This window comes from Ahaetulla prasina, chromosome 4, assembly GCF_028640845.1.
Source record: "Ahaetulla prasina isolate Xishuangbanna chromosome 4, ASM2864084v1, whole genome shotgun sequence".
Taxonomy (NCBI): Eukaryota; Metazoa; Chordata; class Lepidosauria; order Squamata; family Colubridae; genus Ahaetulla; species Ahaetulla prasina.
This window is the reverse complement of record NC_080542.1, coordinates 88323725-88344634: the sequence shown is the minus strand read 5'-3', so window position 1 is coordinate 88344634 and position 20910 is coordinate 88323725. Positions and strand designations below refer to the sequence as shown.

At 42.6% G+C, this 20910-nt stretch overlaps 1 protein-coding gene across 14 annotated transcripts in view; it reads left to right on the top strand.

The window, feature by feature from the left end:
• Window positions 1-20910, top strand: part of ATP2C1 (ATPase secretory pathway Ca2+ transporting 1) — a 100292-nt gene that overhangs the window by 14251 nt on the left and 65131 nt on the right. For 7 of the 14 annotated variants that reach the window (XM_058184177.1, XM_058184176.1, XM_058184175.1 and 4 more), the window contains one exon: window positions 12274-12384. In XM_058184177.1, the coding sequence (XP_058040160.1) occupies window positions 12316-12384 (69 nt within the window). In that variant the 5' untranslated portion in view covers window positions 12274-12315. Of the gene's footprint in view, window positions 1-12273; window positions 12385-20617; window positions 20735-20910 lie in introns of all 14 variants that reach the window. The other 7 variants (XM_058184168.1, XM_058184170.1, XM_058184173.1 and 4 more) reach the window with 2 other exon arrangements.

Genomic DNA, 20910 nt, shown 5'->3' with positions numbered 1-20910 from the left:
CTAGGCCTGCCCCTCCCCTGCTTCTGTTGTTCCCTTCTCTCCTGCCTATGAAACCTAGGATTCAGCCAAGCCTGATTGCTGTCAGCTGGGTCTGCAGGTGTGTGTGTGGGGGGGAGAGTCAGGGGAAGGAGGCCTCATTATCTCTTTCACCTGGCCTGCTTCTGGCTCCTGGAGCTGAGCCAGGGAGGCCGGTGCTTCCGAGGTAAGTCCTGATGGCCTTTCCCCCTCACTGTCCAAGTCATTTCTGGCAGCAGGCCCGGCCCCGAGTCAGTTTCTGGCAACAGGCCCGGCTCCAAGGCATTTTTGGGCATGGGGCCAGGTTCAGGGGCAGGAGCCACAACAAGACCAGTGCCTCTATTTTCAAAGAAGGTAGACCAGTGCGCTCCCCAAAAAAGGCAACGAGTAGACTTGTGCCTCTATTTTTAAAAAAGGTAGACTGGCACATTCCAAAAAAGGCAAGTAGACCGGTATGGCTCTGCTAGGCAGAATTCTTTTTTTCTTGTTTTCCTCTCCCAAAATTAAGGTGCGTCTTATACAACGAACAATACGGTATACAAGAATGAGCTTAACATCCCTGATAACCACAATCAGGTGATTACTGACCTCAAACCAGACATCCTAGAAAGTGAAGTCAAATGGGCTTTAGGAAGTCTGATCAACAACAAAGCTAGTGGAGGTGACAGTATTCCAGCTGAGCTATTCAAAATCTTAAAAGACAATGCAGTAAAAGTGCTACACTCAATTTGCCAACAAATTTGGAAAACTGAACAGTGGTCACAGGATTGGAAAAGGTAAGTTTACATTCCAATTCCAAAGAAAGGCAATGCCAAAGAATGTTTAAACTATCTCACCATTGCACTCATTTCATATGCTAGTAAGGTTATGTTTAAAATCTTACAAGCTAGGCTCCAGCAGTATGTGGATTGAGAACTACCAGAAGTATAGACAGGATTTTGAAGAGGCAGAGAAACTAGAGATCAAATTGCCAACATACTCTGGATCATGGAGAAAGCTAGGGAGTTCTAGAAAAACACCTACTTCTGCTTCATTGATTTTATTTATTTTTTATTTATTATTCAAATTTTTATGCCGCCCTATCTCCCGGAGGACTCAGGGTGGTTTACGGCCTTATAAAACATAAAAAACATAAGAATAAATACAAGTTAAAACAACATTTAAAAAACTTATTACATTAGGCCAAATTTAAAACTATCGTTAAAATAATACAAAACCCCATTTAAAACTAATTTTAAACTAAACTCTAAGCCAGCCCCGCACAAATAAATAGATGTGTCTTAAGCTCGCGGCGGAAGATTCGAAGGTCAGGAAGTTGGCACAGTCCTGGGGGGAGCTCGTTCCAGAGGGTGGGGGCCTCCACAGAGAAAGCCCTTCCCCTGGGTGTCGCCAGTCGGCACTGCCTGGCGGACGGCACCCTAAGGAGTCCCTCTCTGTGGGAGCGTACGGGTCGGTGGGAGGTAGTCGATGGCAGCAGGCGGTCCTGTAAATAACCCGGCCCTATGCCATGGAGCGCTTTAAAGATGGTAACCAAAACCTTGAAGCGCACCCGAAAGGCCACAGGTAGACGGTGCAGTCTGCGCAGGAGAGGTGTCACATGGGAGCCACGAGGGGCTCCCTCTATTACCCGCGCAGCTGCATTCTGAACCAACTGAATCCTCCGGATGCTCTTCAAGGGGAGCCCCATGTAGAGAGTATTGCAGTAATCCAAGCGAGATGTGATGAGCGCATGAGTGACCGTTCATAGGGCACCCCGGTCTAGGAAGGGGCGCAACTGGCGAACCAGGCGAACCTGGTAAAAAGCTCTCCTGGAGACGGCCGTCAAATGATCTTCAAAAGACAGCCGTCCATCCAGGAGGACGCCCAAGTTGCGCACCCTTTCCATTGGGGCCAGTAACTCGCCCCCAACAGTCAGCTGCGGCTGCAACTGACTGTACCGGGATGCCGGCATCCACAGCCACTCCGTCTTGGAGGGATTGAGTTTGAGCCTGTTTCTCCCCATCCAGACCCATACGGCTTCCAGGCACCGGGACAGCACTTCGATAGCTTCATTGGGGTGGCCCGGTGTGGAAAAGTACAGCTGAGTATCATCAGCGTACAGATGGTACCTCACCCCAAAGCCACTGATGATCTCACCTAGCGGCTTCATATAGATGTTGAACAGGAGGGGCGAGAGAATCGACCCTGCGGCACCCCACAATTGAGGTGCCTCGGGGACGACCTCTGCCCCCCTGTCAACACCATCTGCGACCGATTGGAGAGATAGGAGGAGAACCACCGATAAACGGTGCCTCCCAATCCCTCCAATCGGTGCAGCAGGATACCATGGTCGATGGTATCAAAAGCCGCTGAGAGATCTAATAGGACCAGGGCAGAGGAAAAACCCCTATCCCTGGCCCTCCAGAGATCATCAACCAACGCAACCAAAGCCGTCTCCGTGCTATAACCGGGCCGAAAGCCGGACTGGAACGGGTCCAGATAGACAGATTCATCCAGGTACCGGGGTAATTGACATGCCACCACACTCTCTACAACCTTCGCCACAAAGCGAAGGTTGGAGACTGGACGATAATTTCCTAAAACAGCCGGATCCAGGGAAGGCTTCTTGAGGAGGGGTCTCACCACCGCCTCTTTCAAGGCGGCAGGGACAACTCCCTCCAACAAGGAAGCATTAATAATCCCCCGGAGCCAGCCTCGTGTCACCTCCTGTGTGGCCAGCACCAACTAGGAGGGGCACGGATCCAGTAAACATGTGGCATTCAACCTCCCCAGTAACCTGTCCATGTCCTTGGGAGCCACAGGATCAAATCCATCCCAAACAATCTCGACAAGACGGGTCTCTGACATCTCACCTGGATCCACCCAATTTTGATCCAAACCATCCCAAAGCTGAGCGATTTTATCGTATAGATAACCACTAAACTCCTCGGCACGCCCTTGCAACGGGTCATCCCGCACCCCTTGTTGAAGTAGGGAGCGGGTCACCCGAAACAGGGCAGCCGGGCGGTTATCTGCCGACACAATGAGGGAGGAGACGTAAGAACGCCTCGCTTCCCTCAGTGCCACTAGGTAGGTCCTACTAAAAGACCTAACTAGTGTCCGATCAGCTTCCGAATGGCTGGATCTCCAGACACTCTCTAGCCGTCTTCTCCGGCATTTCATCTCCCTCAGCTCCTCAGAGAACCAAGGAGCTGGTTGAGACCTATGCCGGGTCAGAGGCCGCAAAGGCATGACACGGTCTAAAGCCCCGGCCAGTTCCCAAGCCGTGACTAGTTCTTCAGCCGTGCCATGGGCAAGATCCTCAGGGAATGGCCCAAGCTCCGTCAGGAACCTCTCTGGGTCCATCAGGCACCTAGGACGGAACCACCGTATTGGTCCCGTCTCCCTGCGGTGTTGGGTGGCGGTCTGAAAGCATTGACTATGCTAAAGTCTTTGATTGTGTGGATCACAACAAATTGTGGCAAGTTCTTAAAGAGATGGGAGTACCAGACCATCTTATTTGTCTGTTGAGTGACCTATATGCGGGTTAAGAAGCAATAGTGAAAACTGGACACGGAACCACTGATTGGTTCAAAATTGGGAAAGGAGTCTGGCAAGGCTGTATACTGTCGCCCTGCCTATTTAACTTATATGCAGAGCACATCATGAGAAAGGCAGGGCTAGATGAATCAAAAATTGGAATTAAAATTGCCAGGAGAAATATCAACAACCTCAGATATGCAGATGATACCATTTTAATGGCAGAAAGTGAAGAGGAAGTAGAAAGTAAAGAGCCTCTTGATGCAGGTGAAGAAGGAGAGTGCAAATGTTGGCTTGAAACTCAACATTAAGAAAACTAAGATCATGGCATCCAGCCCTCTCAATTCCTGACAAATAGATGGGGAAGAAATGATGGTAGTGACATTTTATTTTCCTGGGCTCCAAGATCACTGCAGATGGGGACCACAGTCCAGAAATTAAAAGATGCTTGCTCCTGGGGAGGAAAGCTATGGCAAATCTAGACAGCATACTACAAAGCAGACACATTGCCCCTCCAACAAAAGTGTGTAAAGTCAGGCTGTGGTTTTCCCAGTTGCAATATATGGCTGTGAAAGTTGGACCATAAAAAAGGCTGAGCCCCAAAGAATTGAGGCCTTTGAACTATGGTGTTGGAGAAGACTCCTGCGAGTCCCTTGGACTGCAAGGCAATCAAACCAGTCAGTCGTAGAGAAGATCAACTCTGACTGCTCTTTAGGAGGCCACGTCCTAAAGATGAAACTGAAATACTTTGGCCACCTAATGAGAAGGAAGGGCTCACTGGAGAAGAGCGTAATGCTGGGAAAGATTGAGGGTAAAAGAAGAATGGGACGACAGAGAACAAGGTGGCTGGATGGTGTCAATGAAGCAAAAGGTGTGAGCTTAAATGGGCTCCAGAGAATGGTAGAGGACAGAAAAACCTGGAGGAACGTTATCCATGGGGTCGTGATGGATTGGACATGACTTTGCAACTAACAACAACAACAAAGTCAAAATTTTCTTTTGGTATGAGAGTAATATATGCTTCCATCCATGAATTTTATACTTTTGCTTCTAACAATAGTTCATTAAATACTTCCAGCATTGGTATACTTAAAATATTTTGTAAGTCTTTGTAAAGTTCTGCTGGTAGACCATCTGGCCTGGTGTTTTACCATTCTTTTGTCTCTGTTAATTGCTTCTGTTAATTCCATCATGAGTTCATCTAACATAGCTTTCACTGTTTAAGGTACTTTAGGTCGTTCCAATTTTTCTAAATATTGTTTTATTTTATTTTTTGAAATTGTATCCTGATCATATAATTTTTCATAGTAATTTTGAATCACTTTCTTTTTATCATTTTGATGGTGAAGGGTTTCTTCTTCATCCATTAATGAAATATTTGCAGATCCCTCGCATCCTGGACATAAACTGTTTCAACTCCTACCCTCAAAACGACGCTATAGAGCACTGCACACCAGAACAACTAGACACAAGAACAGTTTTTTCCCGAAGGCCATCACTCTGCTAAACAAATAATTCCCTCAACACTGTCAGACTATTTACTGAATCTGCACTACTATTAATCGTTTCATAGTTCCCATCACCAATCTCTTTCCACTTATGACTGTATGACTGTAACTTTGTTGCTGGCAATCCTTATGATTTATATTGATATATTGACCATCAATTGTGTTGTAAATGTTGTACCTTGATGAACGTATCTTTTCTTTTATGTACACTGAGAGCATATTCACCAAGACAAATTCCTTGTGTGTCCAATCACACTTGGCCAATAAAATTCTATTCTATTCTATTCTAATTGATGTATCACTGATTATAAAATATAAGTTTCAATAAGGCTAAAAAGACTCTTAAATCAATTTATACATTCAGATCAAAATGGTGTTTTTTTATCTAAGAGACAAATCAAAGACAATATGAGAATAATTTTAAATACACTGGAATATTATAAAGTGCATCCAGAGAAACAGATGGTGTTGATTTTCCTAGATGCACAGAAAGCATTTGACAATGTGAACTGGCAATTTATTCTAGCACAACTAAAAGAATGGACTTTGGGGATAATAGATATTCAGATTACTAAGAAAGTAAAATACTTAGGGATTCAGCTGATAGCAAAATGTGTAATGATTAAGGAAGATAATTACTATAAACTGATGCAACAAATTAAAGTTGTCCTGGAAAAATTTGCAACTATCACTGGTAGGAAGAATAGCTACAATTAAAATGAATATACTGCAGAGATTACTGTACTTATTTCAAACAATTCTGATAAAATTGAGAAAAATATTTTGAGGAACAATAAAATAATATTAAAATATATTTGGCAAGGGAAAAAGGCAAGAATTTTTTAAAAAATGCTGCAGGACTCAAGAAATAGAGGAGTCTTTGGATTACCAAACTTGGAGTTGTACTATCAGGCAGCAGTATTAACATGAATAAAAGAATGGATAGTATTGAGGCATACAAGACTATTGACTTTGGAGAGCCATGATAAGCAATTGGGTTAGCATGCTTTCTTGTTGTATGGGAAAAGTAAGATACATGGTTACTTTTATTATACATTATATTAAGAACACACTGCTGTTAGTATGGGAGAAAATCAGAGAGCAACACTACTTAAGGATACCAGTTTGGCTTTCAACAATGGAAGCACTGATTCACCCAAACATTATTAACATGGGAAATATTGTTAGATATAAAGATGTTTTGAATGAAAAGGGGGAGCTTAAAACTAAACAAGAACTGAATGATCAAGGGATTGATATGGCATGGTATTCACAAGTACAGCTACATTCTAGATATGAGAAAGATGTTAAATCAGTGGTAATCAACCTGGTCCCTACCACCCATTAGTGGGCGTTCCAGCTTTCATGGTGGGCGGTAGGGGTTTTGTCCGATACTGAAGCACTTTCCTTTTTTTTAATTTAATTGACTTTTTTAAAAAAAAAATCTTAGCATTATTTAAAAACATTTTCATTAGGGTTTCATAAAATTCACTGTGACATTTTAATTTTCTGAAAATATACTATTTGTATTGGCCGCGCATAAGTTTAGTTCCCGTTAAGTAAGTGAAACTAAATGGCACTATAGTGCGACCGCAAACAAAAGAGCCTCGTCCCAGAATAGCTCGCGCATCTCCCCCCCATACCACCCAGCTGTAACAGACAAGCAGAACTGGTATCTGCCCCCCCCCAAACCCAATCCATGATGCGTGAGAGGCATGCGCAGACGACAATACATGGAGCATTACTGTGGAACCGGTGAGTGGTTAGAAAATTATACTACTAACAGAGATACAAAAGTGGGCGGTAGGTATAAAAAGGTTGACTACCCCTGTGACTATATGGTTTTTATAAAGAATTGACAGAATTAGATAAGATATTAACAGGGACAGAAGAAAGATTGATAAAGAAAAGCTACAGCTCTTACTGGGCATCAAATTGGAAGATGAACAAATGAAGAAGACAATGATAGCATGGGCAAAAAACTTTGGCTACACAATAGAACTAGATAAATGGCAAAAAATATGGGACAAGAACTATAAATTAACAATGTCAACTGCGTATAAAGAAAATTTGTATAAGATGTTTTATAGATGGCACTTTGCGCCAGCAAGTTTGGCAAAGATGTTTAAAGATAAATGTTAGAAATGCCACCAAATAACTGGGTCTTATTATCATATGCGGTGGACATGTGTAGAAGCAAAATAATACTGGAAAAAAATACATACATGGCTGGAAAAGATGATAAAACAGCATATTGACTTAAAACCAGAAATATTTCTGTTGGGGATTTTACCTGAAACCTATAGTAAGGGGAATGCATATCTAATTATTCATGTATTAACTGGAGCTAGAATTGTATTTGCATACAACTGGAAAAGTGAAGAGATCCCTACAGATGAGAATGTGATTAGGAAAATATTACAATGTGCAGAAATGAATAGATTAACACTTGCAATTAAGGAGAAAGAACAAACTGAATAATATACAGCATGGGAATTATTTTTTCAATGGTTGGAAAATAAAAACAGAAGTTAGAAATAGGGAAATAAAAGAAGATTAATGAAATATAGAAAATATGTTAAGAGAGAGACGTAAATACTATTATTATTATTATGACTATTAATGACTATTGTGTTTAATATTACTATTATACTTTAACCCCCCCCCCAAAAACCGGCTAGGGCTTCTTTTTGGGGGTGTCTTAATTTTTTTGAGGTGCAGGAGGCCACCTCATGGCTGCTGGGCCCCTTAATCACGGCCCGTGGATCTGCTGATCCAGCGAAGGCTAGTTCTGTCTCTCTGGGTGCCAGGAGATGTTTCTAGTGCACTCTTGCTAGCCCCAGCCCTTACCATGGCATCAGGCAACTTCACAGCCGAAGGTTTTTGTGAAAAATGGGACACGCAGAGGGTTTGGGAGACTTGCAGAGTGCTCCTGGGGGCAGGGGAGGGCAAACACTTTTTTTTTCTTGCTTACCTCTTCGGAATCTTGGTGCATCTTATACACTGGTGCATCTTATAGTCCTAAAAATACAGTATATCATGGCTGTTTTGGCGTTGGTGAGATATTCATTCTGTCACTATTTAATCATCCTATAATAAGTCTATATCCGGCTTGTTATATAAATTGTAAATAGACAATGTTTGCCTTGAAACAATCATATCAAAATGCATGGGAACTGACACCAAGAAAATGAGTAGCCTTTGTCCTTGTGAGCTGTTTTAGTAGTCTTTCCAGGCAGCATCCATCCAGTTTAAGCATGCCCATATTATGTAATATGCTGTGAGTACATGCCTGGACATGCATTAGCTATACAAAGCATCTTATATCACAAGTGAAAATTAGTTTTTAAAAAAGTATACACACACACACGCACTCACACACTACCAATACCATTACATCTCTCAGTACAGCTTTATAGTTAACACTGCTGTCCTGGCTGGGGAGAGAGCTTAAAAAGGCAGGTCAATAGCTGCCCTCTCACATTCTTTATATGTGTTTGTTTGTACATATATGTGTGTGTTGGTAAGAGAAAGCGTATTTGTGTGTGGAAATAAAGCAACTAGAAGAGATTATTTTCTCTAGTAGTAGGACTCAAAAGGAATAGTATCTATAGCAGGAGTGTCAAACTCAAGGCCCAGGGGCTGGATCTGGCCCGTGGGGTGCTTAGATCTGGAATGCGGAATGCCCTGGAAATAGTGAAGGACCGGCCCGTGGTGCCTCTGCCAGCAAAAACGTTGCAGCCCTCCCAATCTCTGTTTTTGCTTGCAGAGAGTTAGAGGAGGCCATTGCAGCTGAAAATGGAGCTCTGGAGCCTGTTTTCGCTGGCAGAGCACTCGAGCCACCACAGGTGCCCCCATCATGTGATGTCGAACTGGCCACACCCACTGTGGCCATGCCTCCCTAAAGTCAAACAAAACCCTGATGTGGCCCTCAATGAAATAGAGTTTGACAACCTTACTCTAGATCAGGGGTGTCAAACTCAATTTCATTGAGGGCTACATCAGGGTTGTATTTGACCTCAGAAGCCGGGATGGGTGTGTCCGGGGTGGGCATGGCTAGCTTGACATCATTCATCATCTGAAGTGGCCTGAGTGGTCTGCCAGCGAAAACGGCCTTCTGAGCTCCATTTTCAGCCGTGATGGCCTCCTGCCACATATGCCCCTCCTCCCTGAGCTTCGTTTTTGCTGGCAGAGGACAGCAGGAGATGTCGCAGCCAGAAAGGGAGGCTAGAAGGGCTCCATGCCCTCCCAAACTCAGTTTTCACGGACAGTGGCACCGTGGGCCAGTCCTTTGCTATTTCTAGGGCAGTCCCACAGGCCAGATCTAAGCACCCCGTGGGCCAAATCCAGCCCCTGGACCTTGAGTTTGACACTCCTGTTGTATGGCAATAGCAAGGAAAAATACTTTGCCATTCTCATGTTTGTGCCTTTGTAATCTTTCTCTCTCTCCCCCTCTCTCTCTCCAACCATCTGCAATCTTATCTACTATCTGCCTTTCTGCCTACTATGTACTTATCTGCCACCTATTTTTTACCTATTATTTATATACTATCTACTATCTATTTATGATCATCTATTATCTGTTATCTGCTATCAACTGTTTATATTTATCCTATTTATAGATAGCTGCTACTATTTACTACCTACTATATACTATTATCTATATACTATCTACTCATATCTACTGTCATCCCTCTCTCAGCTATTTGCTATCTATATCAACTATCTAGTGATGCATAGAAATGATATTTACATAATCATTGCATTATTTACTCTAATAAGTTTACCTTTTGAAAAACAATCACAAGAGTTTTAGAATAATCAGTTATAGTAGATGGAATAAAATATAATGAGAAATAAAATCAACTCATGGTTGACAAGATGACCAATTTCCATCTCACTACCATCTATATTAAAATAATGTGCTAATTATTAGTAGCCTAGAAATATACTCCTCAAAAATATTTTCATGTTATTTTGCATTTTGGAATGAAAAAACACTGAATATTCAAGTTCCATATTTCCTTTAGAGAAATTGTAACTTTTCTGACTTAGCACCATACAGAATGGACTGAGAAATTTTTAAAATTCCTGTGGCTTTAGTTTGAAGAGGGAGATTTCAGTGAGGATTTGCATTCAAAGCCACAGTTCAATCAATGTTAAAATGAAGCCATGACTTTTATGTCAGCAGTCTGTGATGGCCTAATCTTCTATGTACATTTAAGTGAGCTCTTTAGATTGTGGTTATCTTCTTATAATTGCAATTTTATGATTGTTCTGCTTATTGTTACTTCTTAAAGGCTGCATGCCATAGTAAATGCCATTTGTTAAATATAACAAAACCCCTAAAAAAATTCATTGGATTTATCCAGTTAATCAATTCAAAAAGGCTTAGATTTATCTCCAAGAAGATCCATTAATTATCTCCTGGTAAACAAACTAGATCATAGAATAATAGGGTTGGAAAGGACCTAAGAAATCTTCTAGTCTAACTCCTTGCCTTAGGTAAAAGCCTTACAACATCCAAGTTAAATGGTTGTCCAATCCATTTTTGAAAACATAATAATGCATGATAAAGGGTTTGGAGGCCAAATTGTATGATGAACAATTAAGGGAGCTAGGTATGCCTTGCTTATTGAAGAGAAAGATTAGAGGTGACATGGTAGTTGTCTTTCAGTACTTTCAGAGCTGTCACAAAGAAGAGGAGATTGACTTATTCTCCAGGGTATCTGAGGGTAGGACAAGAATAATGGGTGGAAGCTTGTTAAAGAGAGATCCAGCCTAGAATAAGAAGAAATTTTCTGACAGTGAGCAATTAATCAGTGGAATAGCTTGCTCCTGGTGGTCAAGACACTGTGTTTATGGATTAGAAGGTTGGCAATTTGAGACCCAAGTACATCTGATGGGATGAACTCCCATTTTTGTCCCAGCTCTTGCCAACCTAACAATTCACATGTGCAGGTGAAGTAGATACATAGGTAGCACATTGGTGGGAAAGGTTCTATGTGCCTCAGTATATAATCATATTGACCAAATAACCACGGAAGTATCTTCGGATAATAATTTTATTGGCCAAGTGTGATTGGACACACAAGGAATTTGTCTTGGTGCATATGCTCTCAGTGTACATAAAAGAAAAGATACGTTCATCAAGGTACAACATTTACAACATTTGTGTTGTAAATGTTGTACCTTGAAAAGATACGTTCATCAAGGTACAACATTTACAACACAAATGATGGTCAATATATCAATATAAATCATAAGAATTGCCAGCAACAAAGTTACAGTCATACAGTCATAAGTGGAAAGAGATTGGTGATGGAAACAACGAGAAGATTAATAGTAGTACAGATTTAGTAAATAGTTTGACAGTGTTGAGGGAATTATTTGTTTAGCAGAGTGATGGCCTTTGGGAAAAAACTGTTCTTGTGTCTAGTTGTTCTGGTGTGCAGTGCTCTATAGCGTCGTTTTGAGGGTAAGAGTTGAAACAGTTTATGTCCTGGATGTGAGGGATCTGTAAATATTTTCACGGCCCTCTTCTTGATTTGTGCAGTATACAGGTCCTCAATGGAAGGCAGGTTGGTAGCAATTATTTTTTCTGCAGTTCTAGTTATCCTCTGAAGTCTGTGTCTTTCTTGTTGGGTTGCAGAAACGAACCAGACAGTTATAGAGGTGCAAATGACAGACTCAATAATTCCTCTGTAGAACTGAATCAGCAGCTTCTTGGGCAGTTTGAGCTTACTGAGTTGGCGTAGAAAGAACATTCTTTGTTGTCCTTTTTTGATGATGTTCTTGATGTTAGCTGTCCATTTTAGATCTTGCGATATGATAGAACCTAGAAATTTAAAGTGGCGCCCTTGGCTAGGAAACAGAAATGAACACTCCTTCCTAGGGTTAGACACGACTTGACAGGAAATTATTTTTTTTTGTATTATGCATTAAATTGATCATGTTTTTAAAAAAATATACTAATTGCTAATTAGAATGCATGTTTAGTTTAGGTTGTTATAAATATATATAACATACAATTTGGATATGATTTAATTTTTTTAAAAGATACAATTTACTCAGTATAGATTAATGTATTTTTAATGCTCTAAAGTGTTAGTACTCAAATCAAAAGGAGCACATAGTTCCAATTGATAATAATTTTTGTTTTGCTAGATATTCTTTACTGGAACTGCTGAACTATGGTATCTAGTGATATGGATAGCTCCTTTTTTTTTAGGTTGCACATTTTCAACAGCTGCCTAAGGATGAAAATGAAATAATGATTCCTGTTCTAACTTCCAAAAAAGCAAGTGAATTACCAGTCAATGAAGTGGCAAGCATTCTTAAGGTAAATAACAACTTGAATATGTAAAAACATTTTCTTAATATTCTTGAGTATTTGTTAACTTCATATGTCTGATCAGTTAATAATTTGCTAGTTAATCTATTTCTTTATGATGCTTAAATAATGCTTTGGTTTGCTAAAAATTGTTAAAGACTACTTCTTTATAGTTGATTGGTAAATACTTATTGGACAGTTAGATTAAACTTTAAACTTATAGATAAAGCAGATCCATTTTGAGTTTTTATGAGAAGTGGTTTTAGTCTTGCTAGAAAAATTTTGCTTTTACCAATCATACTCAGCTTGATACAAAGATTTGATACTATAACTCCTATAACTTCAGTTAGTTCAGACTGTTGATTGCATCTAGGAATAGGAAGGGTTGCTTTAAGAAATGGGATAATTTGTTGCTACTGACTTGCTAGAGCCGTCTTGCCATGGCCGTCTTGCCACAGCCAACTCGCCACAGAAAAATTCAGTGAGGGATAACTCAAGAGAGGGACAGATGAATTGCACCCAGCCTTGAGGACTTCTAAATTGAGACGGTTCAAAGTTAAAGGCCTGCTACGTCTTTTGATTTATCCCATGTTGAGTTGTCCCACAGCAGGTCAGCTGTGGTGAGTCAGCTGCAGCAAATTGTCCTAGACCCGCTTTAAACAAACTTGCTTATCTGCCATTTTAAACATACTAATCACAAGTTAATCTATTATTTGTATTGTTAATATAATAATCTAGACCAGTATTTCTCAACTGACTAGTTTCAAATGTATGGACTTCAACTTCCAGAATTCCACACTCAACACTGATCTACACTGCTCATTTGTTCAAGTATTATTAAAATCAGAATAGAATCAATGAATTTTATTTGTTAAATGGGCACATTTTCTGATTCACTTTGGAAAGTGAATCATCAACACTGACTGGGTAAGTTACTAGTATATAAAAATAAGAATAAACTCTACTCCTTTCTAGCACTGATGATGTTACCTAGTTTGGTAATAAAACATCTTCAAGAAAATCACCAAGTTAGGAGAGCACCAAGGACCCTCTTTGGAAGGTCTTGGAACTTTGCATAATAAAAATATGTTTCAAATGCTCCCAAAAACATGAAAACCAATAATACAGTGCCATTCACAGAGGTGTTATAGCAACGGGAAGGGCATTTGGCCATTAAACACTTTGCTAGCTGCATTCAATTGCCCAGACTCCACCCCACAAAAGATTATGGGGTCATTAAAAGAAGAAGATGAAGATTCACAGAGGTGCTGTAATGGAAGCACAAAAGACCTATTACTCATTCTTCTGTCCTTCTAGATGCTTTTGGTTTGCTTTGGAAGGTTCCCAGGCTTTGGAGCCAGTTTTGTGTGCGAAGGGATTTTTCATAGGAAATATATGCTTTTTTTCTCTCAGTAATAATCCAAACATAGGAATAAACTTAACCATGCCTGAAAAGACAAACCAATTCCTAGCATCACAATACATTGTAGGAAATTAGACTGAATTGCTTTAGATTAGATTGAACCTATGTCCTTGAAGTTAGCACATATGTGTTCCATAAAATAATTGAAATAACTCTCTTGTCTCAAATATCTGTAGGAAATTATCAGGACATAATGGCCATCATGTGTATAGAGGAATTGAGTCAACCATACTTTTTAAGATACATACAACCAAATGTTTAACATGATTTGTATATGAATGAACCTATATAGTGATGAGATAGAAATGCTAAAATGCTCCCTTGTTTAACCTTTTCTTTTCGGAATTTCTCCCAACAATTGCCCTATGTTATGTTGCTTCTTAATTTCCAATAAATATTATCTGATAGGTGTTCTCACACAACTCATGAGTAAGTATCAGTAACCATCCTAACAATAATAAGTTGTTCAGGAGGGAAGGGAAGGCTGTGAAGTTATATTATAAACAGAAGAATTCCAAAATATTTGACTACATTGATTGAAAGTCCTTGTCAAAAAGGGTTTAATTAAAATGTTGACAATACACATCAGTAGTCCATTGCTGCAATTTGATATAGACCTTAGCTTGCAGTATTTTATAGTGATTCTTTTTAGTTACTTCAATCTTAATATCTTGATTAATTCCAAGTACTTGGACTTTAACCTGGAACAATGTATGTATCTTTATTGTACAATTATTGATTCAGGGTCATATTCTTCCTACTATAATAATAACAAGGCTAGAGGGGTGTAGTATATTCAGGTCTTGTAGTGATATTTGGGAATAACTAGGAATTCTCGGGTTATAATCACTTGTTCGGTAACCATTCAAAGTTATAATGACATTACAGGAGGGAGACCAGTCCTTAAAATTGCAGCCATTACAAGATCATGTGATCACTATTTGCAACTTTCCCTGCACATTTCCCACAAGCAAAGTCGATGCCAAAGCTGTCAGAAGGGTGCAGGTCATTCCGATTCTTGCCACTTTTTCCTCCCAAGACGCCCTCAGGTGGCCTGTAGATGTCATACCCTGTAGTGCAGAGGTGTCAAACTTGATTTCATTGAGGGCTGGATCAGCATTGTGGTTGTCCTTTGGGGGCTGGTGGGTGAGGAAGGGTATGACTGGGATGGTCACAACTGATTAGGTGTGGCCCGGGGACGTAGCCAGCTTGATGTCACTCATGTGAGTGGTGCCTGTGGGGGCTGAGCAAGGTTGGAGCGGGAATCCAAGGGTCTCTGGTGGGTGGGGCAGTAGGTAGGAGGCTCATCCCACAATATAAGGTAAGGTGAGGCAGGGGATGGGGCAGCTACAGCTGGCAACCGTTGGCCATAGCACCTTCGCCACCCTTTGTGTATGGGGCAGGGAATGGTTTCCTGCTATAGCCGCAGCTGGCTGTCCAAGCAGCAGAAGCAGGGGAAGGAATGAGATGTGGACAACTGGATTTGTTTACTTGGTCCCACTGTTTGTTTTGGCTTGCGATTGGAAAGCAGGTCACTGCTGATCATCTTGGCTGCCTCTCGGGTCTTGCCCTTGGCCTGAGCATGGAGTGTGTGCACCCAATGCACCTCGGCCCCACAGTGGTGCTGAGGTGTGTTCAGTGCACTAGAGTGGCACTTCACGAACAGATACAGCACAAATGAGAGGGGGAAGATGCAGCACTTCCCTGCCCACTACCAAACCATCTGCATGCACAGACACACACTCAACTGAAAGGTCGGAGATGCTGGTGCGGGTGCAGTGCTTATTTGTAACCTGGTGGCATCCACGCCGAAATGGGGTAGGCTGGGCCGAGGCAATTCTGGCCCGATGCTTCCTGTGTGCACAAGCCCATCCCATGCCATCTAGGCAGGCACGTATGCACTCAGAGATGGGTGCATGTATACATAGGCCCAGCCCATGTCATCCAGGCAGGGACGCGTGCACTCTCTGCCTCCTGTGCGCATGCTCACCTGCCAGAATGGCATGCACCAGACCTGTGCATGTGTGCACTCACCACCTCTTGTGTGCCCGTACGCATGCCCAGATGGGCCAGGCTGAAGCCATGTGGGTCAGACCCTTACAAATTCCAGGGTGGCTGCACAGGCCAGATCCGACCACATTGTGGAGTGGATGCGGCCTGCGGGCCTTGAGTTTGACACCCCTGCTGTAGTGTCTGCTTGCTGTATGCTACTCCCAGTTACTGTCATAATCTAAGGATTATCTGTACAGAAAGTGGAGACCATCAAAACTGTATGAAATAGATTTGAACATTTGGTTTAGAATATCTGCTTTTTTCACTTCTGTTTTTCAGGCTGCTAAAATTTGTATATGATATAGTGTCATATGATCCTATAAGCCTGTCACAATATCTAATTTCTATTCCTTTGAGTGCAGGAGTGTCTCTTAATTTAACACAGGGGTGTCAAACCCACGGCCCCAGGGCTGGATTTGGCCCACAATGTGGTTAAATCTGGCTCACGAAGCTGACCTGGAAACCACAAAGGACTGGCCTGCAACACCTTGGCCCAGACCAGACTGACAGGGCGCTGATTTACAACCGAGCTATGGCCATCCAGGCTTAAACGCAGTCAGCATTCTGACTTGAGAGGCTCACAGGAGGTGGTGAGCACGCATGGGCCCTGGCTTCCATCTTATCCCACACACTGACTGCATTCTAAGTGCTCCCATTTTATCCAGGACATACATGCTTGCCATCTCTTGTATGCATGCCCAGGGGTCATGGGCCGAGGCAATGGGGTTGCCTCGCTGGCTCCAGAGTGGCTGCGCAGGTTGGATCTAAGGCTCACTGCATTCAGGCCTGGATTGTCTCCACAACTTGTAGATCGCTGCACCCACACCAGAGCCTCCATGCCCTGCAACCCTAACCCTGGCCTCACAGCCCCCTTTCACTGGGACTGCCCCACCCCCATATGGGAAAGCCATGGTTGGTGGCAGCACTGCCAATTTCTCCCCCTCTCTCTCCCTTCCTGAGCACAGAGGAAGATTGGGACAGCATGAAAAGCATTTGCAAAGATGAGGAGGGTGCCTGGGGGGTCGAACAGTACTGCCAGAACTGCAACGGGGAGGGGGGGTTTGAAAATGGGAAGTCCTCCACGGGCAATGGGCAGGCAACAATGGGCAAAGGCTTCCCATTTTGACTTCTCCCCATTGTGTCTGCACCTGGACTACAGCCTAAAACCGAATGGGCAGTTCGGCTGTTTCCCCAATTGTGCCCTAGCACCATTTGACACCCCCCCCCAGTCACCCTCCCCAGCTGTGCGCAAACACCAATGCTCAGTTGCTCCCCCCAGGCTTTGCCACTCACTCTGGATCACCCTTCCCAGCGTTGTCTGGCCCATCACAGGTGCTCTTTGACATGAGTGACATTGAGTGGGCCAGGTCGAGTTGGCCATGTCCACCCAGTCATGTGACCACCCAGTCACACCCACCTGGCCCTTTGAGGGAAACCATAATGCTGATCTGATCCTCAATGAAATTGAGTTTGACACCCCTGATTTAACAGTAAACCTTCATTCAATAATAAACTTTCCAGTCAAGCTCACTGGCGGATAAAAAGATAGATAATCAGAAGGCCGCTGTTAACAAATTTGACTAACAGCTTAAAGCCTATGTATATAACCAGTTAGTTCATGCTATGGGTTTGATAGATAAATTTTATGCCTTCTAAAAAGATTCTCTTTTTTAAAATATGGGGACTTGTTTACTGAGGGAACTAGAAAAAAAATTAAATTAAAAGTAATCTGATCCTTCAGTTCTTCAAACATAATGCTAATAGTAATGCCATGTTACATTCTGTAATGCAGTCTAAGAAATGTGCATCATTAACTTTTAATACATCGGTCATGTTTTAAGATAAAGACATTTTCTCATCTAAATGGGTGTCTGTTTACCTTGATTCTCTCCAAATGCTCTTTCCTGACCTGATGAATTCATACTAAATAATATAGATGGCAAATTGAATGAATTAATTGCAGAAGCAAGAAAGATTTCTAAAAATCTGCAGAAAATCTATTTTCCTATCCATAAGGGAAATATTCTCTAGGAATAGTACTCCTATAGTTTATCTGCTGTGAGAACTAACCTTTAAGATGGAAGATTTTTGATGGAGAGACTGAATAGCTGGTGTAACATTGAGAAAAGCCCAAAGGTCACAGCAATAAATAATCCAAGTGGATGTGGTCGTGGTTATTTTTGATTTGGGAAAGGAATGTTCATTTTTAAATAGTTAACAAGGTTATTTTAATATTTATGGTGTAAAACCAAATGATTTTCAGTAATTATGTTCTAAAGGAGTACCAGGTCCTTTAGAACATCTTTTTTTTCCCAGAACAAAGAAGCTTGGAGGCTGGAAAATATTCTCCCCTTCCCTGCACGGGCAAGTTCACATAATTGAAATTGGATTCAGTCCCTTGAATCTCAAATACAATACAGTGCTTTATTAGTCTAGTACAGGGTCTGCAACCTTAAACATTCAAAAACCCATTTGGATTGTTTCCCACAGAAAAGAAAACACTGGGAGCCACAAAACCCGGGTGGGTGTGGCCAACTCAATGTCACTCCCACCCAATCATATCATTCCCCCCCAGCCACGCCTTCCCAGGTTTTGTGGCTCCCAATGTTTTCTGTGGGAAATGGGTCTCTCTCTCTCTGTCTTTCTCTCTGTCTCTGTCTTGTCTCTCTCTCTCCCCCCCTCTCTCTCATGGATACCTTCCGCAAGTGAGCGGAGAGGTGCTGCCGGCAGCACTGATTAAAAAGCGTCCTCCGAGTGGCTTTAGATCTTGCATGGGGACTTTCGCTGTCTGGAGAATGCTTTTCAATCAATGCTAGCACCGCTCAGCTGGCCAAGTAAAGAAGCTGGCACAAGGAAAAGGGGGCTGGCCACACCAAACCTTGCACACCCACCCCAGAAATCGGGCTCAAAGAAAATGAATGCCTTCGCCAAAGAAGCTCGCCCGTCAGCCAGTCAACCTACTTGCTTTGCACACCTTTGCTGCACTCTGGCCAAGCCCGGCCGCTCACTTCAGGGGGGGTATCCCCACTCGTGCGTGCCTTCCTGGCCCTGCAGTAGTAGGCCATGGGGTTGCTTAAGAAGGAAGAGGAGGGTCATCTTTGGGCTCATGCTGTCTCCTCAGCTGCGGGCCTGACCCTTTTCTGTTGTACCCTCCTTTCGGATCCCCTTCCCACTCCTCTAACCCTCGTGTTAGCAAGGTTGGCGTCAGCCACGGCTGGGTTGGGCCAGTGTCTCAGGGCGGAGAGCACGTTGCGTGACCAAGTTGACAGGGACCCACAGGAAAGGGGTCAAAGAGTCACAAGTGGCTCCAGAGTTGCAGATTGCTGAAACCCGGTCTAGTAGGGGGGCAGAGGTCGGCCCCGAGGCGCCTCACTCTCGCCCCTTCTGTTCAACATCTATATGAAGCCGCTGGGTGAGATCATCAGTGGCTTCGGTGTGAGGTACCAGCTGTACGCTGATGACACCCAGCTGTACTTTTCCACACCGGGCCACCCCAATGAAGCTATCGAAGTGCTGTCCCGGTGTTTGGAAGCCGTACGGGTCTGGATGGGGAGAAACAGGCTCAAGCTCAATCCTTCCAAGACAGAGTGGCTGTGGATGCCGGCATCCCGGTACAGTCAGCTGAGTCCTCGGCTGACTGTTGGGGGCGAGTCACTGGCCCCGATGGAGAGGGTGCGCAATCTGGGCGTTCTCCTGGATGAACGGCTGTCTTTTGAAGACCATTTGACGGCCGTCTCCAGGAGAGCTTTCCACCAGGTTCGCCTGGTGCGCCAGTTGCGCCCCTTTCTAGACCGGGATGCCTTATGCACGGTCACTCACGCCCTCGTGACGCCTCGCCTGGATTACTGCAATGCTCTCTACATGGGGCTCCCCTTGAGGGGCATCCGGAGGCTTCAGTTAGTCCAGAATGCGGCTGCGCGGGTGATAGAGGGAGCCCCTCGTGGCTGCACTGGCTACCTGTGGCCTTCCGGGTGTGCTTCAAGGTGTTGGTGACAATCTTTAAAGCGCTCCATGGCATAGGGCCGGGCTATTTACGGGACCGCCTACTGCTACCAAATACCTCTCACCGACCCGTGCGCTCTCACAGAGAGGGACTCCTCAGGGTGCCGTCAGCTAGGCAGTGCCGTCTGGCGACACCCAGGGGAAGGGCCTTCTCTGTGGGGGCTCCCACCCTCTGGAACGAACTCCCTCCAGGACTTCGTCAACTTCCGGACCTCCGAACCTTCGTCATGAGCTTAAAACACACTTATTTATCTGCGCGGGACTGGATTAGATTTTAAAGTAACTGGTTTTAAGGGGTTTTTACTATTTATACTGTTTTTAATAATTTGGGCTATAGAATAAGTTTTTTAATTGTCGTTTTTTAATTGTATTTATATGTATTTTAACTGCCTGTGAACCGCCCTGAGTCCTTAGGGAGATAGGGCGGTATATAAATATGAAAAATAAATAAATAAAAATAAAAAAATAGTAGAAGAAAGTAAACATTAAATCTTTTTGTTAGTAAAAACCCAGCAATTCAGGAATAAGTCTTCTTTGTTTTAATAATAGAACTTCTGCTGTGTCATTCTGATTCCTAAAGTACACAATTATGAAACAAAATTAGATAAAAGGCTTTTACCCAAGTATAGTATTCATACAATACGGATTTATGGAATTTTACTATTTGATTGAACAGAAAGAATACATTCACATGAATGTGTAGATTAAATACATCTCTTAAAATACATATACATATATATATATATATATATATATATTTTGTAGGCTGATATTCAGAATGGCTTGAAAAATTGTGAAGTTTGCCATAGAAGGGCATTTCATGGTTGGAATGAATTTGATATTACTGAAGATGAACCACTATGGAAAAAATATATTTCTCAGGTAAGAATCTTTTCCAAGAACACTTTTATTATTTTAAGTACCCAAATGAACTACCTTCATGCAAGCTAAGAATGATGGGATCAAAATCAGCTAATGATGCGGTACTATGATGGTGGTAAATGGAGAAATGTATTACAGCTGATTTAATCTTCCAAGATAGTTTCCACCCACTACTC